The sequence below is a fragment of the Falco cherrug genome, chromosome 1, assembly GCF_023634085.1.
Source record: "Falco cherrug isolate bFalChe1 chromosome 1, bFalChe1.pri, whole genome shotgun sequence".
Classification (NCBI taxonomy): Eukaryota; Metazoa; Chordata; class Aves; order Falconiformes; family Falconidae; genus Falco; species Falco cherrug.
This window is the reverse complement of record NC_073697.1, coordinates 110,087,813-110,112,003: the sequence shown is the minus strand read 5'-3', so window position 1 is coordinate 110,112,003 and position 24,191 is coordinate 110,087,813. Positions and strand designations below refer to the sequence as shown.

Here is a 24,191-nt window from a genome sequence, read left to right as displayed (position 1 = left end):
AGGAAAAAGTTAAAAGTTGATTTACTGTGACTAATTTTTTGGCACAGCCTGCCACGTGTGGCGCTCACAGTATTAAAGCCACCTTTCAGTATGTCATGTAGCTCATCTTTTCAAAAGCATGGTATAATTACCCAAAGTCCCTCCATTTGAAATTCAAACTGGGCCAAAACCATCCTTTCAGCGACCAAAAAAATCTTTTTAATCGCTACAAGCCAAGCTGCACTGCCAATGAAGCTGCAGTCAGCTATAATGAACAAGCTTATAAAACTGTCTCCCAGCTTTACCAGCAGATTGTCTCCAAAGAGACCTGTCATTCCCAAATATGAAATCAAGTTGGCCTATTAACAAAATCTGATCTATGAATACAAATAAAGTAAAATATTTCAACTTAATATAGGAAAGCAGCGCTTCTGGCCAAGGTGTTAATACAAACCAGAACTGCAATGCTTTTCCTTTTTTTTTTTTTTTTAAGACAAGATCAAAGACAACCAACATCACTGCATTCAAAGCGTCTATTGTTTACATACAAATAGTTTGGAGAAAAAGAAAATATTCTGCCCATCATTGCCTCAATATGACAAAGGAAACTCTTGATTTCAGGCAGTGCTCGTTTTCAAATATTCCTAAATACGTATGTAGGAAGGTAGTGTGTGGAAAAGCACTATCATCAAAACATTTAGTAATACAAGCTCAGTACATTACCACAACCAGCTTTTACTTTTTACATATGAAAATCCAATGAACAGAAACTGTATATGCCTCAGATTCCTTTCTCTCCTTTGATATCAAACTTTATTTTCAACCTGACTGTGTTCCAGTGAAATGCAGTGGGCTTGCAATGATAGCTGTTGGATAACAGACATGGTGCGAGATCCATGATTTGGATTGAAGACAGTCTTTTAAAACTAAATTTAATCTACCAGAATAATTCTTATTGTGTAATTGCTTTCAGTATTCCTCGGAGAACTTTGTAACTCATTAATTGTTGGCTTTCTTTGGGAGGAAAGCAGGGTCCACGTTCTGTCACGTAGGCGTAAGGAAATCTAAGCACCCATAGTCCATCAGACGGAAGGGTTATTTCCTGCTTCTCAGGGTAAAACACCGGACAAGGTGGTGGCCCTGGCTGAACCTGAAATCAAAAGGAAATATGAGCAGAAAATAAAATGCAATTAGAAATTTAATAACAACAACAACAACAACAAACCCTTAAAAGCAAACTGAATCCAAGGAAGTCTATTAAGTCTCACCTACAACCAGGCTCTTGGCCACTGCAGCACACTCCAGGAAAGCACTTTGCTGTTACTGTGAGACACCCATAAATTCCCAGTTTTATCACAGCGGAAATGCTGAATTTAAGGCTGCAGGTTACGTCTTGCCAAAGAGATCCACAATATAAACACAAACCATTTGCCTCTCAGGCAGCAGTAAATGCTGGGTTAACAGTGGTTTCAATGCCGTAGCACAGATATCCTTGAGCTGTCACCTCATGCTAAACCAACGTGAATTTTCAAGGATTTCAGCAACATTTAATAGGGCTCTTGTATAATTCATATTAAAAGATTCAGAAAGTCTTCTTCACATGAGGAATTGATGTGTGGAACCCACAACACACAGCATAATGGATATTCCAAGTAAATCACCACCTTTTCCCCTCCTAAATTCAAAGGGCAACTAATAATAATTAATCTCAGCAATGAGTCACTGCTTTTCTCTGACATTTAAAATAATAAATTCATTCTTACATGGTCATTACTCACTTGTTATCTTTTTTTAAAAAAGAAGCAATTATTACCGTATAGAATACCATTAATTCATCATTGATAAAATATTTTTTAAAACTCACTTTATACAAAGTATAAAGCTGGTATAAGCCAATCTTGAAGTTTAAAAAAAAATCCAACAAACTGTTTATAAAACAGGTACTTTTGGCAACTACTGCCTTGAAAAACCTGATTGAAGTTGGTTTGAGTCACGAGTTTCTTGTAGCACCCCTCCAACACCCTTCGCCTGTCACCCTCGTGCCTTCCAGTCCTGCAATTAATGCACCAACCAACCCACCCCGTCTCTGCAGATTCCCTCTTGCCTTTCTCACCTGAGGCGTTAACGTGATCTGCAGCGGAGCATCAGGAACCACCACAAAGAGTCTCATGAACTGAGCGTAATGTGGCTTGAGTCCTCGGCCTTGAGTCGAGGACAGGATGTACAGCGGCATGTCAGAATTGAGGGCTTTGATGGCGGATTCCTTTGGCCCCCCTCCCATCACTTTCATCACCTTATCAGGCCCTGAACACATGAACCTCCTACCGCGTGCATCTTCGTACTCAAATCCTACAAAAGCTCGAGCTATGTCATCTCTCCGTCTTCCTCTTCCCATCACCACCGCACTTCTTTTTCCAGGAACGGCCTTGTTAGGTGCAGGCCAGGAATTGGTATCTAAGTCTCCTTCATCTTCAGTTCTCGTCCTGATGACAATGTCCCAAGGCATTAAATAGTTTGTTCCCGGGATAAAGCCTTGTTGATCTAAGCCTGTGTGGAAGTTATAAGCCTTAGCAGGCCCCAGCTTAACCAGCGACCAGCTGGAGAATTTGGGCAAAAGGCCTTTGGGGCAATTCGAATGGAGCATCCCTGGGAGGTACTCGACAGTGGATGCCTGGCGGTCTACCAGGCTCGGCCTTTTCTCGCTTTTGGAGTCTCCACTCTGCCCATGGCTTTCTGTGTTTTCCCCTCCCCCCTGGGCATCAGGTGGGTAAGTGCCCAAGCTGCCCGTCGACTGACCCAGGCTGAGGGCTAAGCTCAGGCCTGTGCTTTCTCCCTGAGTCTGAGGTTCTTTTTCTTTAAGTTTCTCAATCTCGCCTTCCGGAGGGGCAGGCGATGACTCATCCCGAGCGGGCGCTGGATCAGGTGTGCTTGGCTGAAATACGGGAAAGTTGATGTGCTCCAGTTTCCCACAGCATTTTTCTTCCAGCAGCTATGAGAAAGAAAATGTGGTTATCTTTCCATCTTCCACCTTGGAGATGAGGGAGTTCAGAGTTATAACATTCAGCAGCTACAATTAAGATTCAAAAGGTTTGCACTATGTGAGAACTGAAGCAGCAACAAGAACACAGGCCACAAACGTGACCGATGTAAAATTCACGAGCCAACACACTGGAAGTGTAAACGGATGCTCCTGTGTGCACGCACCGGGGAAGACTGGAACTGCCCACTCAGCTCAACCCACCGTGCAAACAATTCCTGCTCCCAGAAACATCCAATGTTTACAAGATTAAGAGGTTAAGGTTAAGAGGAAACTTAGTTGAAGCCACTTCAGAATAGAGACTTTACCGATGAAGCAAAAGAACCGCTTGAAGCAACAATCGAGACCTAACAGTTACCTGATAAAAGTCGTAATTAGCTGCTTTGATATCAAAGGGGTCATCCCGTGGAGCTTGCTTCCTTCCACAGTTACAGGCACCAGTGGAACGAGCCCGGCTGTTGTGGTACAGAACTGGAGGATTTCTGTCTGCTTCTGGCTTTTCCCCTAAAAGTAAAATCAATCAAACCCTAGATAAACTGCTCACCCTTTCTAGAGATTCTCTAATTCCCTCCATCCACTGCCTCCTCCTTGATATATACATACACAAAATCATTTGCCGGCAATCCTACTTTGTCAAGCAACTCCTCCTTTCTCACTTTTAATACAAAGTTCCAGTGTAAGCTAAACCACTAAACTGAATCTTCTTTGCTTTTACAGCCTTTTCCTAAAAGGCATAAATACTTCTTCTGCCTGCAATAAGTGTGCATCAGACAGCTTCTATGCCTTGCTAGACATCAATCAAGCTATTTAACAAAAAAAAAAAAAAGGGGGGGGGGGGGGGGGCACTTATGCTTCCTAGAGAACTTTTGTTCTCTTACACACGTATTGTTAGGAGGACTCCAGGGTAATGTTTCTGATGAGCATGACGGGAGTCAGAGTTACTACTAAAATTAAAGTTACTGCTAACAGCGGACTCGCTCCTGAACACTACTAACCTAAAGGAAACCTGCCGAACGGTTCGGCTATAATTAATCCCACTGTACAAAGACGACACTTTAAAGCTGCCAAACTTTCATCTTCCATAAACATGCAAGAGTCAGCGCTTTCAGCCTAAGACATTCTAAAGCAGATACAAAATTAAACTGTGAAACCTGATTACAAGCAAGCTTCTTTACCTGCTTTTGGGAGCAGATGAAACTTATGCACACAGTGCTGATCAGTTAAACTTCGCTCTTCACAGAGCTGATGCCCGTTGCTCCAGAACTTGTAGCAGTCCTCGTTAAGCTGCATGGCATACTTATGAAAGGCTGGGCCGCGGGCATGCTGGCTGTACACACGCAAGGCCTGTGCCAGCTGGTTCTTATGGACCGTCATGGTGTAGTTGTGGGGCAGGTTGGACTGATAGGCGCTGTGGGCCATGGGTAGAGCCTTCTGGCAACGGTTTTCTGAGAACTTGGTGTCTATATCTAAATAGCCTTCCAAGACTTTGATGCTGCTCATGATTTTTGAGCTCAGTTCCCCAGTGAGAGAGGTCGGGTCGTCATCTTTGCCTTCAATGGTCACTTCATACAGTTTTAAAGCTGCAGAAACCCACTTCTGGTAGGTTGGGAGCTCAAAGTGAGAGGGCTGCGGGTTCCTCCCCACACTGTCGTCAAAGCCCTTCTTGCTGAGCACCAGCTCCACGTGCTGCCATAAGAACTCCTTGAGGGTGCAGTCCACGAGCTGCCCGGAGGAGCTGGAGCTGCTGCTCTCTGCATGGAAGGACAGCTGCTGCCTGCCATGCCGCATCATCTGGTACCTCCTGGGTCCCGACAGGGCTGGAGCCAGCAGTGAGTCAGTCTCTCTCATGGTGCAGTTGCTCCTGAGCTGGTCAAGAAGCATGGCCACTGGATCGTCTCCGTCCAGGGCCCCACCAGCCACAATGTACACAAAAGCCTGGTTAGCCGGCACGGTGAACAGGCAGTTGATGCTCTGGTTGGTTAACACCCTGCTCTTGCGGAAGATGCGGTAGATCTGATCCTCCAGCGCGTGCTGCAGCCTCCTCTTCGGGGAGTGCTTCTTGGGGGGTGGCTTTTCCAGGTGACCGCAGGGGTCCTGGCCCCTGCTCGGGAGGGGATCCACCTTCAGGGCCCCGTTGAGCTGGAAGAGGAAGAGGAGGCGCGGAGGGCACGGCCTGCAGTTGAGCTTCCACTCCTTGCCGACCGGGCAGTCCTTGATGGCGGCCTTCAGGGAGGGCAGGACCTTCTGCCGCAACCCGTCCAGCGCCCTGAAGACGCGGTCGTAGGTGATGTCGAAGGAGCAGGTGGGGTGCACCAGCAGCAGGATGTGGCAAACGGAGAAGAGGTAGAGGAGGCTCAGGCAGTGCAGCTTCTCCTGGTGCTTCCAGAACTCGTGGGCCTCGGCGTGAGGCAGCGGGGCCGGGCCCCCGGAGGGGTGGCCGGGCCCGCTCTCCCTCCTCTCGGCCGCCGCCAGGTCCCCGCAGGCCCGCAGCAGCTGCGGCGTGTCGCAGATGGAGGTGAGCACCAGGTACAGCACCCGGTTCTCCTGGCTGTAGTAGGCCTGCAACTCGTTGTAGTCCTTTGCCACCGGGTCGCACTCCTGCCCGGAGCCGCCGTCCTCCAGCTCGGGATCCTCCTGCCCGAAGAGGGGGAAGACCTGCCGGTCGCACACGGTGCTCACCAGGGCCGCCTTCTCCGAGCACAGCTGCAGCGCCGTCTTCCCGAAGATGCCCACCACGCACACCTCCTCATCGCCGCCCGCCGCGCCGCCCCCCTCGGCGCCGGCCGTGGCGCCCAGGAGCAGCTCCCGCAGGCTGACGGGCCCCACCGCCGCCCCCATGGCCCCCGCCGGCCCGCCCGGCAGCGGCATGGCCCCGCTCGGCCCGCCCGGCAGCGCCGCGGCCCCTACACTGCGCCTGCGCCGCGGCGGGACGCGATCAGCGGCGGCGCCAGCGCGGGGGCGGCGCTGGGGCGGGACCGGGCCGTGGGCAGCGCCGTCCGTCCGTCCTGCGGCGGGGCCAGCCCCGGGGCGCCCCCTCTCCGGAGGCGCAGCCTCTGCCCGCACTGGACGTGGGTTTGCGGCAGGCCGTCCGCTACGTGTCCTCGGGCGGTGCGGGCTTGGGACGGGGTAGGTGTCTGCCACCAGCCGGGAGCCACGGTACCCATGTCAGCTGCGCTGGTCTGGAAGCTGGTAGCCTTTCACTTTAATGACAGAGAGCTGAACTGCTCTGCTTTGAGCCTGTACAATTACCCTCAAGATCTTTTTTTGTTAAAAAAATGTAAAAGTAGCACTGAATTTCAGCGATGCGTATTTATATCACAAGCAGTACCGGTGCTGGGAACGTTAATAGTCCCCACTTCAGCAGCAGCCAGGTATCAAAAGACCCGGGAAATCGTGGTGGGTTTTTTTTTCCCGTTAAGAAGATGCAACCAGACCGAGACACATCAGAAAGACGCTGGCTTTAAAAAGCAGAAATGTGCTATATAATTTTTTTTTATAATGCCCCATTCTCATATGCGGTAGATTTACTTGCAAATACATATGCCTGAGCGAGATAAAAATGGGATTCAAGTGGCTTGCTGGCTACAGATGACAAACAGATTGTTCCAGAAACCTACTTTAGTTCATCAAAGCTGTTTGCAGCACTGAACTGGGCAGGAGAGGGACTCTTTGGATGAGCCATCTGTCAAAATAAGAAAAGGGTCAGATCTTGGAAGATGAACTTGGTACTAATTACAACAAAATTTAGGGTGATGTCTTAACAGACACCATAAAACAGACACAGCAAATCCTTAAAATAAGACGTTATTAACCCTCAGATTTTGTTCTCCTGCAAACTAGAACAATGAAGTTAGAGATTGCATTGAGGCACTACAATGGCCATCAAAAAACCAATTTTTCCTCCAGAAAACTTCTCTTTGGCATTGTCAGATAACCTGCTAGAAGACAGGCATTGGCATTCCAATTCAGCAGTTTCCTCACCAGCAAAGCAGGAATCAGTAAAAACAAGCCCCCTTATTTGTGCGTACTTGGCACTTTTGGATGAGAGTTACGGAGAGATTTTAACTTATGTAATGCATAGTGATGGTGCTGCATTGTAGCAGGGGGCAGGGTAAAATCCGTATGAAATCCTATGGATTTTAAAGTCAGTTTATCGATCCATAAAGAGACACCATGACTTGCCTGAAATTTGCGCCGTAGTGCCTGTGTCATTATTGGTGTCAACCCAGTCCCACATTCAATGTTTTCTTTGCTATTTAGTGGAGTGCCACCAGGACTTCTGGAAAGGTTGGAAACAAGGGGAATTATGATGAGTTCTCTTTTTTTTTTTTCTAGAAAAACAAGACAAGCGAATAGGAAGGAACTTACCTTTGTATATTGACTTTCTTCAGATGTTTTCGAAGATCAAACTGATTTTTAGGGGGGGTACTAACAGAACAAAACAAATTGTTAACATAGTTTTCACTCTAAAGAATGTTAATCACTGTTTAGAACAGAAAAATCTGATGTCAGAGAAAGGAAGAAAGCATCTTACATTAAGGTGTTTTTAACGTGAGCTGATGGCTTGGATTTAGATCTCAGACTAACACTCTGTAAATCTGAGACTGTAATTAATGCCTTGCGTGTCTTCACTGGTGATTCTGCCTGAAGTGAGAAAAGAGATGTTACCACAAATAAAACTTTAGAAGGTATCATGGACCTTAAATCTATGTAATATTTATACTCTGAAAGATTTCTGTGGTTTATGGCTTTCTTGAATCATTAAGATTTGAATGTGCCTTGGATAGAAACAGATTTATTACAAACCCCCAACTTTTGCAAACAAGATTTCAGCTGGACAAAAGGAAGCCCCAAATCTGTTCACAACAGGCAGACAAAGCTACATGAAAGCTACACGTCCTTAATGTAAAATTAGAACTGTCCTGCGTGCCAGGTGAGATTTGAGTTAGTCACTTCATTTCTTCACTTCAAACGCCCAGGTGCAGATTTAGAATGATGACTTAGAGCTGATTGCTGGGTTTTGGAAGGGAAGAATTAATTTCTTGAAAAAATTCCACAAGGGGCTAAGAGAAGCACTGCAGGAAAGACACCAGTTCCAGGATGGAGTTTGCCTCAATACACCGTCATCTATTTATCCATGTGTCCCCTGGGTTACCTTATCTGTTCTCAGGTTTCTGTCTGTCTTCTTCAGTTTAACATCCAGCAGGTCTTTGAGGGTGATCTGCATCGGCCCATCTTTCTTCAGTGGTGGTGCCTGAAGACAAAGGTGGTTGGAAGGGAAATTAGGACTGGGAAGTGACTGAGCATTCACAAAGACAAATGTTTCTGATGAAACCAGGTCCAAAGAACCCAGCCATGAGAGAAAATCCTTACTCCCTACCAGAAGTGCTTTAGCGCCATTGCCCCGCTTGAGGAGGAGAGGTGCTGGAGGCAGTTTTGGTGGGGGCAGTGGTGGTGGTGGTGGTGGTGGTGGAGGAGGAGGAGGTGCAGATGCAGGCTGCAGCTGTATTGCAGAAGGCCCTGATGCTGATGGCGGCGAGCCCATCTGCATTTGTACAGGAGCACCCGGAACTGGTTTATTACACCTTTGACAAAGAGAATTTTCTGAAGAAAAGGCTGCAATTCCATTGACCTGAAAACAATATAAATAAATAAAAGAATATTGAATCCACTGACAAAAGTAGATGGAATTTTAGAGAACAAAGTTTCTGGCTTCAGCTGACCCAGAAAGACATAAAAAGCCTCTTAGGAGGCTTGCCAGCAAACCAGTTCCCTCTAGCTATGAAGTAGCTGCATTTTAGTAATGCTGAATGCAAACAATGCCCAATGAGAAGCTCGTAAGATCTCAGCTTATCTGTACTGACCATGGTTCCTTACATGCATACACAAGCAAACATTACCCTACCCTGCTGGGACTGAGACTGACCTGGAGTGTTAATTGTAGTCTGGAAAATTCAGTTTCCAACTTTTCCAGCTGCTCTCTGAACGTGTTTAGCTCCCTTAAGTAGGTTTGTGATGGAAATATGAGGTCTTTAACTACCTTGAAACTCTAGGCATAAAAAGAAACCAGATCAGCATTTTCACCACCGTGTTATGTTTCCAGAGACAGGGCTATGATTACTATTGAAAGTTCTGTCGCAAGGACTTATTGTAGTCAGTGGAAAGGCAAAGCACAAAGATATAAAATTTCACCAAATAGCTACTTGGCAGGAACCCAAGGGGTGACTTCCCCCCAAATAAAACTTGAACTTCACCTAGAAATTCTAAAGTATAATTCACATTTGACCTGAAAAGCTCATACAATCATTTCTGCTATGAAAGACAGACTGCACCCTCTGTCACTGCAAATCCTCTTGATATTCCAATAAAAAACCCCTACAATTGCATGTATGCATTTTATGTCCACAGTTGCCTTGACGCTCTTCTCATATTTATTCCTTCAACAGTGAACACTAAATATACTTTAGATGTTTCAATAGATACAACTACAACTACAGCTTAGCTCTCAAATCCCACTGTACATCCTGCACCTGAGGGCTAAGAACAACCTCACACACTGGCAAAAATAGAGAAGTAGAAAACATACCCGTGCAACCGTGTTCTGGCACCAACAATACAAAACCAGTGCTGCTGTTGTAAAGGGGTTTACTGCGTTTTTTACACTGGGCAAGGCTAATGACCAGAGTGAGGACAGATGGCTTTGGACGGATGAGGTTTCCAACGGAAGATCACCTGCTGACCTGGGACAGAATGTTTCAGAATGAGGCCATACTTACATTTATCATTTCAAACTTTAAAAAAGTTAACTGTGACCAATCATCTGGAAATTACAAGTACCAGCAACAGCAGGTGACAACAGCGCAAACACAAGCACAGAAACCAGGGAAGACCGAGATACATTTCAGTAAAGGAGCAGGAGGAATAATATTTGCAATACATTTTTATCCAAGTTGCTTTTCCTACATATTAAATGATAAGAGTACTAGAAGATACAGGAGATGAAGCGATCTCACAGCATCCACGCCAGGATGTAGGCATGCTTCAAACACAATTCTGCTACCTCTGTTCCACAGGGAGCAAACAGCAGACCCAGGAACTGAGTTAAAAAAGAAAGGTTCAAACTGAGCCTCTTACCGAGGAGGACAGCCTGCATCCTGAGGCTTTGCAGCATCTCCTTTTTTTTCCAGCAGCAGTTTTGCTCGGGCTGTCCGTTTTCGTCTGCGTTTCTTATATTTTGCCATTACTGTTAGCAAAGGACACATTTAAAATTAACATATAGAAATATACTTGTGTTCACATGGGGGGCAGAGCTACCACCACATAGGTAGGGAAGAGCATGGGCTGCATCTTAAAAATGTTATTGGCTGGTGTCTTGCTGGAAGCACCACATACAAGTGATAAATAAAAATACATCCTCCCTGCAGCTCCTGCGACCCAGCAGATGCGTTTGCACACGCGAGGAGCCAGCAATGGAGAAAGTACCGGTTTACATGGGTTTTGCTGATGGATTTTCTTTATCCTGGAGGGACAGACTCTGCACTTTGGGCACATTCTGTTTGTAAGGAGAACGTAGGCAAAACCGACGAAGAAACCCAGGCCGCGGCACCTCCCCAGCCGTTACCGCAACAGTGGCCACTCAGCCACCCGGCTCCAGCCGCGCTCAGCCAGAAGCCCACGCCGAGGAGCGAGCGGCCCCTCTCACACGACTGCCCCAGCCGAGACAGGGTGTCACGAGTGGCCGGGGACACGAGCCCGCCTCGCCGCCACCCACCGCTGTCACTCACCTCCCCGCCCGGCGCCGCCGATTCAAACCGCTCCCCGCGCAGCGCCCAGCCAATGGGAGCACCGCTCTCAACCGCGGCCCCCGCCGCCCCCGCGCGTCCCATGCTAGCCGACCGCTGATTGGCCGCTGGACCGACGCGGGCCCGAGCTCGACGGGAGCGCGACTCCGCCCCGTCCTGGGCGCACTGAGGCGATCCGCCCCGCCATTGGGTAAAGGCTTTTCAGCCCCGCCAATCAGGTGCGGGACGCCGCTCGGCCAGGAACGGGCAGCGGCGGCCCGCCGGAGGGAACCGGCGGGGGTGACCGACGCTACCCCGCCCGGCTGGAGCCGGACCGCAGCTAATCGGCCGCTCCACTTCGCGCCAATCGCAGCGCTGCGCTCCCTACTCCAGCCAATCACCGCTAGATTCCACTCTGGACCAATAGCGACTGGCGGCGCTTCCCCACCTAGCCAATCACCGACTGCAGCTTTTCTCCTAACCAATGGGCTCCCCCCTACCTCGGAGAGGGTTTACAATCTTCCCCACCCAATGGCGAGCGCTCTCTGTCAGCGGCAAGCCAATGGGAGACGAGCGGCCAGTGACAGCTGCCCAATGGGGACTGCCGACTCTCCCATCCTGCGGAGCGGGGGGTGGGTATCTCCCCGCCGCCGCCTGAGGAATGTCAACTATTCAACATGGAGACGGCGGTTACCAGGCTCGAGTCCATGGTGAGTGCGGGCGGCGCGGGCGGCGGCCGGGCTGAGGGGCGGCCGGGCCGGGGGCCGGCGGGGCGGCGGCGGGAGCGGCTCGGAGGGCGCAGAACTGCCGCCTGAGGGAGGGAAAGGGGAGCGCGGGCGCGGCGGGGGGCGCGGCGGGAGGGCGGCCGCCCTTCCCTCGCACCCCCGGCCGCGCCCGCGCCCCATCCGGGCCCTGAGCGCAGCCCGCGCGGGCCTCGCCGGGGCGGCCGCCGCCCGGGTCAGGCGAGTTCGGCCGGGCCGGTCCATTCCGCTCCCCCCCCCCCGGGGGCGGGGCTTGCTGGTGCCGCTCCATTCACCGCCTCGGCGCGGGGGCAGGGCCCGGCCGATCTCCTCTCACCTGGGGGCGGGGGCAGGCCGGGCGCGGTTACCGCTCTCGGTGGCGAGGGGAGCGGGGCCGCCGAGGGGCGCGGCCGGGCCGGGGCATTTCCCCGTTGAGGGGGGGGGGGTTGCGGAGTGGGGGGCGCAGCGTAGAGGAGAGCGCTCTCGGACTAATCCATTTTCCCTTAGCGGGGGGTGAGAGGAGCTCTCACCTGGGCTGGACCATTTTCCCTGCGGGGGGGTCCGGGGAGGAGAGGCCGGCTGGACTGTTTCATTCGCACCGGGAGTGGGGGGGAGCGCGGCAATGCGGCGGGATGGGCTTCCGCCGCGGGCCTCGGGCTCCGCTGCCCGGCAGAACGGGGCAGGTAGAGTGGGGGCAGGCCTGGCGAGGAGCCGGGGAGCCTCCACCCCGGGCTCGCCGCGGGTGGGCGCTGCGGGGCCGGCCGCTCGCCCTGGGGAGAGGGGCGTGCGGGGCCGGGTGGCAGCGCGACCCCCGGCCGGGCCGGGTCTGGCCGCCCCTCCGCGCCTCGGGGCCGTGCGGCGGCCTGGCCGCCCCGCGGGGTCCCGGCCGTGGGCAGGCCTGAGGGGAGCCGGCTGCCCCTCAGCCGCTCGGGGTCCCCAGCCCCTGGGCGTTCGGTGGGTCGCGGTGCCCCGCGGGCCGGGCCTTGAGGCGAGGCTGGGCTACCTTATGTAACGGGTTGCCCGCCCCGCTCCTGGAGGAGCCAGAAAGAAGAAAAAATAGGCAGAAAAGAAAAGAAAAAAAGCGTTATGCTGTGCTTTTATGTATTGGGAGGCACTGGAAAACTGTTTCTTTATCAGCCAAGTTCCTTGTGGCATCCTTCAGATCTTGATATTCATTTTTACACAGTGTAATCTTGTTCACAGGGTTCTTTTTTCTTGGTTAATATGGTTGGGGAATATTTTATGTATCCAAAAGCTTAATAGAGAATATAATTTCCATTCCTATCCTTACATAAATTAAAGCACTTGTACTCAATAATTCAAAATATGCTCATTTTGGTTTTTCATTGGAAACTTCCAGAAGTTTTTTGTAATTTTAATTGTCCTAGCAGCAGTGTTAGGTACCCTAATTGATAAACCACAAATGGAAGAAAAACGTATATTATGCAATACAGAGACAAATAATACCATAGATGTATCTTTGGCTTTTTTTCTCCTCCAGCATTCTGGGTTTCAAGTTCTCATTAAGTAAAAATTAGTTTAATAGTCTCCTAGTTCTTATTTGTACACAGTAACATCACCAAAGTGGCATACTCAAAAGAAACTAAGAATAAGAGGAACACAGGGAGAACATGCTGAGCGATATTGTACATCCACATTATCCCTTTTCACTGTAATACGCTAAGTTGGTGCGCTGCTTAACGCCCTGGGTTTAGTTTACTTTCACTTTATTGTGCCTTCAGGCACTTTTTCTCCAGCACCAGCATAGTGCATTCCCCCCCCCCCAGCATTAGGAGCGGTGCTGGTCAAGTGTCTGTTTGAAAAGAAAGCCACTGGCTGAAAGTTGTCTGAACCTGAGCTTGTTCTGCTAACGTGCCTTTGTCGCCTTGTTGAGTGACCTATGTGAGGTTGCAATATTAAGACACTTCTGAACGAATATTTTCATCTGTAATAGTGTTTCTGTTAAGAAATAAAAAGTAACAATTTGAATAAATGCCAAAATACCTGTGTTACTTGAAAGATCAGAGAAATCAAGCTATCCTCCCTAATTCTCAGGTTTACTGCACTTTAAAAACAAGGTGGTGGTGTTTTGTTTTTTCTTTGAAGGAACCATGCCTTTGAGGAGGTGGAGTTACTTTTCTTTTTCTGTGTCTACTAAACTGTAGTCATCATACCACATGCTTAGGGTGGTAATAATATGAAAATAAACTACATTCTTGTCAGAGCTCTGAAGTTGTTTTCATTTCAAATTGAAAACCTCAGCCTTGCCCATAGCATGAGTTTGATCTCCCCATATCTTTTCTTAGTATTCTTTTCTTAGTATTCTTTTTTAAAGCCTAGTTTAGAAATAATAATTTAGAAATCTGTTTAGCAATACCGAGGTTAGGTGTTGATAGTTATTTGTTTAATGTTACGGTTTATTTATGTGTTTTATTGAAAGTCTCTTAAGTGATTCTCATTTTAGTACATGTAATTAGTCAGAGAGGTATTTCAGCCCCCTTAAAGTTAACAGGGGCTTTTATATATGGTAGTGGAAGAAGACAGTAATGGGACACTGTCTTATGATCTACTTTGAGTAGACCAAAGTGGTCATCACACAAATAATTTCAAGGTGGAGAGCTTGTTTGGGTCAATTACCTGCTGAGATGACACATAAAACTTCTAAAGGTTTTGAGATCATAGCTCGGTCTTTCACTCTGTTCTAATTACCCCAAATCTTTGGGTAATACAAAGATTTCGAAAACCACACTGATTTTGATTTCACCCTGTTAGTCTTACATTTTTCCATTTGATTCTTCTGCTAACTTCTAGCAGAAGGTGGAGGAGGATGGTATGCCTGGCTGCCTTCTTCCATTAAAACTGCTGGGGGGCACAAGGCCATTGCCTCTTCACCTGTGGTTTTTTTTGTTTTAAGAAGAGGGTGTTTTCTTAAACACACCTCAATTTCACTTCTTCATTTCCTATATACAGAGCTCATTCAAAAGTGCAATGTTTCTCTTCAGTTAATCAGAATATGTACATTGGCAGCTGTGTCTCACATATTGTAGCTTTGTGTCTCTTGCTTTTCCTTGCGCTTATTGTTTCTTCTTCCTGGATTTCCTGTGAAGGCAGCTCTCTCCACAGAAGTGTGATAAAATAACACTTCTTATTTCCCCAGAGGTTTTGACATGCATTTCATGGAAAGCTTCATTTTAGTCTCATGGTACCAGGGATAAACTAATTTGTAGGAGCTTAAAAAGAATGACACGTGTGAAAATACTGGGTAATTGATGTTATTTGAGACTATTGCTTAAAGTACAGTAACAAGAAAAGCTGAGTGAACCATAACATCTGCAATATAAGATGAGATTCATTAAGCAAATGATTATAAAGCAGACTTACTTTAACTAAGAATGCTGGGTGCTGTAGTGGAGGGCTTGGGCGCCTGAGACTGTGCAGCACAAGTGTTCGTTGAAGTCTGCTGGGACTGGAGATCTGTCCAACAGCCTCAACAGACACGGCATCAGGCCCCTAATGCAAATACAGTATGTAGTAGTTGCTGGTGATAAATGTATCCTTCTGCACCCACAACCATTTCATTAACCTTTAATGCGTGGTTCCTCGCACATCGAGCTAGTGCCTTCCAGCTTGCACATCAGTCTGCACTGAGAGAAATGTTGTGGTCATCCATTTAGTAAAATCTGATAACAAATAGATGAAACTGTTAGATGAGCTGAGAGCGCTTCATGCAGAGTGATTTAGTTAATTTCTGTCAGTGTATTTTTGGTATAGTGGACCTACTTTTTCCCTTGAGTGGTGTCTGTCCAGTGCCCTTTTTATGTTGTACTACTAGTGATCATGCACAAAAAGCAGTGCAATGTTAAAAGGGCATTGGCCAGCAATACTATCTACGTTACTCATTCTTCTTATTAGTATTATAGTCACAAGTCAAAAGTCACTGTCTGAGACCAGAAGGTGATTTGCAAAACAACTGTAAAATGGGATTGCCACTAATTTTATTTTTTTTTGCACTCATTGTCTTCCAGTTCTTTGCCAAGGAGAAATGTTAACTGGTCTTTTAATGACAAATGCCAGTATCTCTCTTAAAAATAAGTGCCTTGCAAAGAGGAAAGAACACAGTACAGTTTTCTTGTTTCCTACAGTGTGTTCCAGAGAAATGTTATAGGTGTGGAGTTGACTCAGGTTGTTGCTCTGTGTGCATCAGCAATCACCCATCCCATTCCTGTTTCTTTGCTATTTGTTGTTAAGAATCTTAGCGCCTTCAAACCCTCAAGAGTTCTCAAACTTTTTTATATGAAGTTACAGTTTGATGAAAAAGTAAAACCTTTATTGAGATTTATGAAATACCCCCCCACTCTGATGGTGCTCTGACACCCATGTGGCGTAACCCCAGTGGTAATGTACCTCCACAACGTTGGGAAATGAGCATGTGTTTAAGTGCATTTTAAAGTGATTCAGCACTTGCAAATGAGAAGAATAAGCTCTGGTGTCCAGAAAATGTTCCCTGTAATGTAGTTTAAGAACATCTGTCTGATAGCAGTTTAGAATCTCTGCTTGCCATGAGTCAAATCTAAGAAATAAATACATTTGGAAGTGTAGTTTGCAATTAAAAGAGCACCAAAATGTTTGGAATTTAATTTCTGACAAATCTTTTAAGCATTTTGTTGGGTGGTTTTCTCCTCCCCCTCCCCCCCACTCCCAGTCAGTGGAATGACAGGGATTATAAGTATTAACAATGTCTTGAAATATGTGAGTTCATGTGTGTCTGTATTAGGGCTTGGTGAACATTAACCTTATCCAATTCTCCACGATCCACAGAAACCACTGTCTGATTTGACCTGTTTTTTCCGATAATATTTTGAGTGTATTGATTACTTGTACAGAATTCTTGCTGCTAACGAATGCTCTGACTTTATTGCACTACTGTACTTTACAGCTAGCAGTGCAATAGTATTGTCAAAGCATCTGAAAGCAGAGTACGCAGCAATGGCTTGAGTCTTGCCCCACAGTTTCTAAGATTTTCTGCTAAGCCTGTGAGTAAATCACAAATTTACATTTTGAAAACGGCATTTTCTGTGACTGTTGTACAATACTCATCATACGAATGCTCCTAATCTATAACGTTAAGGTGAGATTTTTGCCGGTGTATGTTTCCTGAAATGCAGCAAGAAATAAATAGTTATAAAATGAAGGAAAAATGGACTGTAATGGAGGAACATATGGCAGCGCTTATAAACATGCTTTGAAATTGCTGATAATAACTTTTGTTTCTTTTAGAGTTAGTATACTTTCAGGAGAAAGCAGTGATACTGAGCTGTGTTAATATTTTCATTAAGCGTAAATCTTAAATAGCCACAGGATGGGTAAGCATTCAGCTTCACATCCAGTTTTTAATGCCTTGATTCGTAGTAGTAGCATGGTGTTAGTGGCTTGCTGTTGTTTTGTAAATCTCAAATTATCAATATTGAGTATTTTGGGAATGGAGCTTCATGGCTAATTTTGAAAGCCACCCCTATCCCTTGTCTTCTTTCCCAAAAGATCAATCAAATGGAGAGGCTGGAAAAAAGCAAAAAATTATCATTTTGCGGTGCCTGCCTTTCGAAATGAAACCTAAAAACATTTGCTAGTGAGGGAGAACAGAAACAATTGAGCAGTTAGGGGAAAAAAAAATCCCACATGAACTCTTTACGAATGCATAGTATAATAAAACCAATTTTATTCTTGCATTTTATCACAGCTGGTTTCTGGGGTAGATGTGGGAAGGACTTTTGTTGGGCAGATGGTAAGTTATGGGCTAATGGGTAAAAGCTTGCCCTTTGATTTATAGATACTCAAGGTCTTTACTAGATTTATTTTCCTTTTCTTAAGCTATTATTTGAAATTTTACTGAAGGATGAGACATCATACATTTTCACTACATCAGTAAGGGGATTTTACTTCTAGAATACTTTGGATCAAACACTGTTCCTTTAGGCTAGCTGGAGTTCCAGAGCCTCGAAGGTATTAATGGCAGTTCCTGAAGGTGGATCCCAAGGCTGATGTTTAAAACATCAACATCCTCTTAGTATCCAGGCCTGACTACGTGCTACATCCACAGACTACTGAAGTTTGTCGGTTTAGCTACCCTTTTAACACTGCCAGTTAGTACTTTGGGATACAGTTAACAAACACAGCCTTATTTTGATCCTTAAAAAAGTTGTAATGGTTACTGCAGGGTTAGTCAAGTAAGTTCCAAAACACGATTTTAACTTGCTTTCTTCACTGTCTCTTCTGTGACTTTAAAATCACCAAATTATTACGTTAAAAAATTCATGAGTTGTTTGTGAACTGGGAAAACTGCCTTTCTTTAAAGCAGAAGTCCTTAATAGATATTAAAATTGCAGGCTAAAATTAATTAAGTAATAATGCTATCAGCAGACTGTTTTACAAGGCAATTAGATAATTCTCTGGTGGCTTATTTATCCCAAGGAAAGAAATGTGATGTCATCAATTTATTATCTATTTGTCAGTCTGGTTTATTGCAGAATAATAAAATGTATTACGGGTATTATAACCATCTGAGAGAATGCATTTCTAATATAATTTATAATAAAATCTCTGTTAATATGCTTGGATCCTGAACACTTATAATTTCTGCTGTGTAAATAACTGAGTATTACAGTTTTGCTAACAGAACTTCTAATGTTTGAAAAGAAGAGCAACTAGCCAAGAAAAAGCTCTAAAAATTGATGGAAGATACATTAATGTCTCAGGAGAAAAAAAATCACCAGTGAAGATTGGTTTAAAAAAAGATGCATCTTCTTTTCTATTGATACAAGTTACCACTTTGATGTACCACTTAAAAACTTCAGCTGGAGAGATTTGGCATTACAAGGGCATATAACATAGGAAGAGATGGAAATGTTTTCATGTATTTTGGGGAGCTGCATGGAAAAGGTACTAATGGCAAGATTCAGAGAGAACAATTGGGTCATTTGGGTTAGACAAATGGAAAGAGGGTCAAATTAATAAAGTGTGTGTGTGTGTGTGTGCTTACACACACATGTAGTTTTCACATGTGAGAGAAAAATGCTTGTGTTAACTCTGAAAGATTCTTGCTTTCTATTTTTCAGGCTCGGTGTGTGCCAGCATAATTGGCAAACATTAGTTAATGGAATAGATTGGAGGAATAGAAACTTACTCTGACAGTACATGAGCCTTTAAAACAGAGGCATCTGGCTTCTGCTTTCCTGAAATACAGGAAAGGCAAATGGTTGGGGTTTGTCTGCAATTTTTGTTTTTTAATATACTGTGGCTGACCTTAAATATTTTAGTTCCAGAAGGCAGAATCTGATCTGGATTATATTCAAAACAGACTGGAGTTTGAACTAATGAAAAATCTTCCTGATAATCCAGCAGCAGAGGTAGTATTTTCAGATAAAATTAATAGATTTTATTGTATTTTGCATGAAGTTGGTAATAAATGGGTAATTTTATTTAATCCTAAAATACGTGTGGCTGTTCTTTTGTCTGGCGGTTAGGTTTTATTATTATGAAGTATTTCTTGCATTGTGTATCAAGGTAACTGGTCTAATATGAATTCAGTACAGAATTCAATACAACAAAACCCCCTTGATTTCTTGCTGTAGTGCAATTTTCCTATGTTCTGCTCTGAGAAATGAGTAGTACTGTTAAGAGACACATTCTGATTTGAGCTAACACACACCCTTCCTCTGAAATCAAAGATAAACCTGCTAATAAGCAGTGACTAAATTTAGATTTGGGGCAGAGGTGAAAGGAAGAGGAAAACAATAAATGGCATCATGTAAAGGATTTTATAAATAAGTCCTTGTCTCCATGTATATTGTAATGTGTAGTGGAAAAATAATATTTTTACTTAAAAGTCTGTAATTTATTCCAACTCAGAAAAGCCATTAAAATGCATCAACACAACAAATTCATCCTCTATTTGTTGTGGGACCACAGAGTTATGCTGTTTTATTAACACCATCATTTTGCCTTATGAAAAATTAAATGTATAGGTGAAATAGATGGTCACAGCTACACTTTTCATTGTAAAGAGTCATTTCATGTCGTATTTTAGTGGCTCTAACGCCTAAAATTTTCATTGTTATATGGCCACATTAATTTTCTTTTCTTATATAGTTTAAATGCACTTTTATTTTCTACACAGGAAAATCCAGCTGCTGTTTTGGAGGAACTCTCAGTGGTGAAATCCCGTTATAAAATGTTATGTATGCAGCTGAAGAAATTTTCCATAGAGCAGAAAGAATCCATGAAGGGCATCCATGCTGCTCTAGTGAACACAATGAAGGTGGTTCAGGCGTTACAGCAACAAGCTGATCTTGAGGTAGTATCTCCATTTTAATCACTTGGGTCTCACTTCAGTAAATGAACATGTATTTGTGTAGCCTTTACGTAGATGTGAGTAGTTGCATTGAAAACTGTTATATGTGAAAGCTTTGAAGACTCGGAAGATAAGAAGACCATTTACCAGAAGAAATGTTTGCAAGATGGGAGCTCTTGTAAATCATAAGCCTGATTTATCACTCAACAGTTGAGCTAGGGGTGTTCTGGTTTGGGGTTGGATACCATAATAGTGTGAATAGTGTGACACGTTTTAATAGTTTCATAGAAATTGATGCCTCTGTCCACAGCTGTGTCGCAGTTCTACACTGACATTTTTTAAAAGTAGCAACCTTAAAGAAATTAGAAAGTGAAACTAATTTTAAAAAGCAAAAAAGCTTTTGAATGCCAAATACATTTTCACAGTCTAGAGTAAGTTAAAAACAACCCATTCTAACATATGCGATGGAACTGCTATTAGTATATATTAGTGCAAAAAAGTAAGTTTTTCTCAGTGTGATAGTGCTTATCTATTAAAAAACCCAAAAACAGCCAACGCATTTTTGTAAGTGGTCTTCAGACACTGCTTCATTACAGTTTTGAAGAGGTTGTGAAAGCATTCATTTTGTCCTCTTACAAATAAGGCGATTTAGATAAAAAAGAGCCGATTGATAGTCTAGTGGCAAAGACAGAAGTGGTGTGACTAAACCGTATTCCCAGATCTTGGCTCTCACTTCAGTGTTCTAATGACAGTCCCCCAAGATTATGTTTAATCTGTCAACAGCTCTTGACAAGTTCCTGGTAAGTCTTTATAGATAGAATGTACTGTATAATGATTTAAAAGACAGTCGTTATAGGTCACAGAAAGGAAAAAATATTTTCTTTCCCTATGGTCTAAGGACATGCTGCCAAGAATAACTTTGTATTTGGATTTTGTTAAAATTGAAGACTTGTCCCTTGAGTTATATTTAGACTTTTAGATAAAGATTTTCTTGTACTTTGTATATGTCCTAAACCAAAGATGGATTGAACTGTTGTGGAGAAATGTTAAGTCTTTAAGTGAAATACTTCTTTTTATTGAATAGTTTATCTTCTTTCTGTTGAATCATTTATACTATTGATGTTAAGGGAATATTATGGTTGGATTTTTCAGAAATGCTTTGCTTGTAGATTGCTTTCATTTGAAGGAAAGTAGGAATCTACTGTTAGTTTCCATGAGAAAAGGGCTACACAAACATGGAGTTCTTCTGTAAATATCGTCACCCTAGGAACTGAAAGTATCAGAGTTCTCTCTGTTTGTTTTCCTTTTCTAGTGCCTACCTCTGTCACAAGAACAGACTGCAGCACAGCAGTTAACCTGCCTAACTGTTGAAGAAATGGAATCACAAGTGGAAGAGGCCATTAGGCCACAGAGTGTCAGTATTCCAGAAACCATTAATCCTGAGTATAGCTCAGCTGAAGCTTGCATTTACAGAGCACTCGCAAAAATCATTAATTTAACAGTATACATTTTTTAACCTTTTTCTGCCAGACCTGATGTTTGATGCCCTGCTTCACTAAAGGGTTTGCTTTTGTCTTACAGGGCAGTGTTGAGTATTTCACAGATGAAGAAAATGATTCTGAAAGCCACTGACTCAGGAACACAAATCTTGAAAGAACTTGCTATTGTGGAACTTGACAAACAAGGAAATGTTAAATTAGTTGTGTAAATGAAAGCTCAGTCCATTCTCATTTGAAACACAAGCATCTTGGTCATAGCTCCTGGGTTACTCACAGGCAGGTATTTCTGTGGTGTCTAGGAGCTGGAAAGCTGTTAACGTTTCTGTATACAAATTCTACTTGTAATACTTAAAATTGGAGGGTTAAAAACCATTGAGGTGTTGATTATTGTATCTTGGATGTTGTAGTTGATGCATTTTTGAAGAGTATTGATAGCCACGTGACATTTCCATATTCTTGCCTAAGTTCCTGAGTGGGTTTTTAAGACAAATAACCCAAGCCACTTAATTGTACTTACATTCCTGAATAAATGATGAAAGCTAAGGAGATGAGACCATAGATTTATTGTGCTTTTATTTACGTAACTCCTGACCCTGAGCCCTGCCCTAACCCCTGAACCTGGTCCCTGACCCTTTTAATGTTCCTTTGATGTGAACTGTCTTGTGGGGGTTTTTTGTGGTTTTTTACAGTCCAGAAAAATTGCAGACCCACAGGATGGCCAAGGTCAGGAGGGGCCCCTGGAGATTGCCCAGTCCAAGCCCCTGCTCAGAGCAGTGCCAGCTGCAGCAGGTTGCTCAGGGCAGTGTCCTGAAAAAAGTCCAAGAATAAGAGTTTATAACCTCTGTTGCAGTGTTTGACCGCCCTCATAGTAAAAAAAAACTAGACCCCACAAAAAAGGGATATTTTTCTTATGTATAATGCTTTTATGTTTACTTCAGCCTAGTTTGAGAGAGCAATACCAATTTTATTAAGTTCCCTTGTGTTTTTTTTTTTTTTGTGAAAAATGATGGCTACCAAAGGAAGGAAATTTAAATTACTGCCCTTGGGAAGGGAAAAGCTGATTTCTGAACTCACCCATGAACTGGTTGGTTTATTTAGTCTGTTGGGACGAGGAACAGGTTGTACATCAAAGAAGAAAGGGGAATAAATAACAGATATGCCTTGATTTTATGATGTCTGCTGCTGAGTGTGCCCCTTTTACCTACAAGGTTGCTGTCACTTCACAAACTGAGCTGGTACTTAAGCATTTAGACTTAATCACATTGATCCACGTTCAATAGGGGACTTGATCCTCACTCCCACTGCCTTGAACAATCTTAAGTATTCAATTTATTAGTGAAATCTGGCTGAAATAATTACAGATGCCTGTTAGTGGGCAAGCAGCGCAGGAGCGATCGCACCGCATGCTGCCCAGCCGCAGCAGCGGCCTGGCGGGCCGGTACCGTGCCCGTGGCTGACCCCGGGCGGGGTGTGGAAGCACCCCCGAGCTCAGCCGGGGTGCGCGGCCATGCTTCCACCGTGCCACCGGCACCGAGCAACCGGCGCAGGCCTTGGAACCCAGCGGCCGGCAGCTCCCCGCGGGAAGCGACCGCGTCCCTCGCGTTACTCAGCGCTCAGCAACGACGGCGGGGAGCCGCGCTCCGGCTGCCCTGCGGGGCTCCCAGCTCGGCACCTCTGGCCGCTTCCTGGGCCGGCAGTGCCGGTAGCAGCGCCCCGTTCCCCGCCGGCCGCGGCTCCCCTCAGCGCCGGCCGGGCCGCGGCGGGGGCTCCCGCGCGCTGGCGAGCGCCCCCTGCGGGCGCGGCGGGCGCCCTGGCGCATGCGCGGTGCGGCGGTGCAGCCCCGGCGGCCGCAGGGCGGGCTGGCGGAGGGCGGGGCCGCGGCGCTCCCCGCGAACATGGCCGGGCGGCTGCGGGGGGCGCGGCCGCTGCCCGGCGGCCCCTAAACCCCCTTCCCCGCGCCTCCACTTCTCCCCCCCACCCCCGGGCCGTGTGGTAGGGAGAGGGGCCGGGGAGAGCCTCCCCCGCCGCCGTGAGCCGCGGCCATGGACGAGCAGAGCGTGGAGGTGAGCGGCTGGGCGGCGGTTGCGCTCGCGCTCCCTCAGGGAGGCGGGCGGCGCGCGGGCAGCGCTGTTCCCCGGGCGCGCATCCCTGAGGCGGCGGCGGGCGGCACCTTCTCCTCAGCGGGAGCCCGGGGCAGGGCCGGGGGAGGGCTGGCCGCCTCCGCGGGGTCCGCGCCAGGTCCCCCTGCCTTGTGTGAGGGGAAGGAGGCCGAGCGGTGGGCGGCCCGAGAGGCGGTAAACAGATGGCAGCTCTGCGGTGGGCAGGGATGCGCATGGCACCGAGCTGGGCTCGCCTCAGCGCTGCTGAACTGAGGGAAGGCGGCAGGGTGTAGAGAGGTGGCGTTTCTAGGTGGCACGCAGGGGACCTTACGGGGTCAGGGTTGGAAAATAAACTGGTGGAGCATCGGAGGTGCCTGTTCTGGAGGTGGATGGAGGCCTGGCGCTGACAGAACCCGCCTCGGCGTGTGTGGAGGCCCAATATTTAGTGGTGTCTGCAAGCTGGGCAGCTTTCATGCACCGCTGCGGTCAGTGTTAGAAGAGAAGAATGTAGAAGACCCATGTGCCATAACTCCCTGTAAATGCATGTGTTGCGTTTCAATGGTTTGCAACCATTAAAGACAACCAGAATGTATGGGAGGTACTGTGGTATCTGTACGTTGAAGGTATGCCTGGCTTTTGTGTTGATTTGTAATTTCAGCTCTGGCAGGGGGAAAGTTAGCCCATCTGAAGAATCCTTCCAAGTTCCATG

General features: G+C 46.1%; 4 protein-coding genes across 16 annotated transcripts in view; 2 read left to right on the top strand and 2 right to left on the bottom strand.

The window, feature by feature from the left end:
- Positions 1-175: 175 nt before the first annotated feature.
- Positions 176-6,164, bottom strand: SMG8 (SMG8 nonsense mediated mRNA decay factor). The gene is made up of 4 exons (XM_027806310.2): positions 4,192-6,164; positions 3,375-3,520; positions 2,093-2,968; positions 176-1,129 (listed from the first exon to the last, which is right to left on the bottom strand). Exons 1-4 carry the CDS (start codon positions 5,882-5,884, stop codon positions 932-934), a joined length of 2,913 nt encoding a protein of 970 aa, XP_027662111.2. The 5' UTR covers positions 5,885-6,164; the 3' UTR covers positions 176-931.
- A 142-nt stretch (positions 6,165-6,306) lies between these two features.
- Positions 6,307-10,972, bottom strand: PRR11 (proline rich 11). 3 transcript variants are annotated; one of them, XM_055719208.1, is made up of 10 exons: positions 10,801-10,972; positions 10,151-10,259; positions 9,603-9,756; positions 8,943-9,065; positions 8,397-8,648; positions 8,172-8,270; positions 7,551-7,660; positions 7,385-7,444; positions 7,199-7,295; positions 6,307-6,698 (listed from the first exon to the last, which is right to left on the bottom strand). In XM_055719208.1, exons 2-10 carry the CDS (start codon positions 10,255-10,257, stop codon positions 6,630-6,632), a joined length of 1,071 nt encoding a protein of 356 aa, XP_055575183.1. In that variant the 5' UTR covers positions 10,258-10,259; positions 10,801-10,972; the 3' UTR covers positions 6,307-6,629. The 3 variants fall into 3 exon arrangements, with proteins under 3 accessions (XP_055575183.1, XP_027662215.2, XP_027662214.2); XM_027806414.2 differs by lacking the exon at positions 10,801-10,972 and adding an exon at positions 10,638-10,790; XM_027806413.2 differs by lacking the exon at positions 10,801-10,972 and adding an exon at positions 10,499-10,638.
- Positions 10,973-11,350: 378 nt separating this feature from the next.
- Positions 11,351-21,936, top strand: SKA2 (spindle and kinetochore associated complex subunit 2). 2 transcript variants are annotated; one of them, XM_055719233.1, is made up of 6 exons: positions 11,416-11,507; positions 17,275-17,319; positions 18,851-18,940; positions 19,711-19,887; positions 21,197-21,298; positions 21,466-21,936. In XM_055719233.1, exons 1-6 carry the CDS (start codon positions 11,475-11,477, stop codon positions 21,514-21,516), a joined length of 498 nt encoding a protein of 165 aa, XP_055575208.1. In that variant the 5' UTR covers positions 11,416-11,474; the 3' UTR covers positions 21,517-21,936. The 2 variants fall into 2 exon arrangements, with proteins under 2 accessions (XP_055575219.1, XP_055575208.1); XM_055719244.1 differs by lacking the exon at positions 17,275-17,319 and having other exon boundaries at positions 11,351-11,507.
- A 1,302-nt stretch (positions 21,937-23,238) lies between these two features.
- Positions 23,239-24,191, top strand: part of TRIM37 (tripartite motif containing 37) — a 30,872-nt gene continuing 29,919 nt past the window's right edge. For all 10 annotated transcript variants that reach the window (XM_055719164.1, XM_055719169.1, XM_055719155.1 and 7 more), the window contains exon 1: positions 23,239-23,446. In XM_055719164.1, coding sequence (XP_055575139.1) covers positions 23,426-23,446 — 21 coding nt within the window. In that variant the 5' untranslated portion in view covers positions 23,239-23,425. The remainder of the gene's footprint in view (positions 23,447-24,191) is intronic.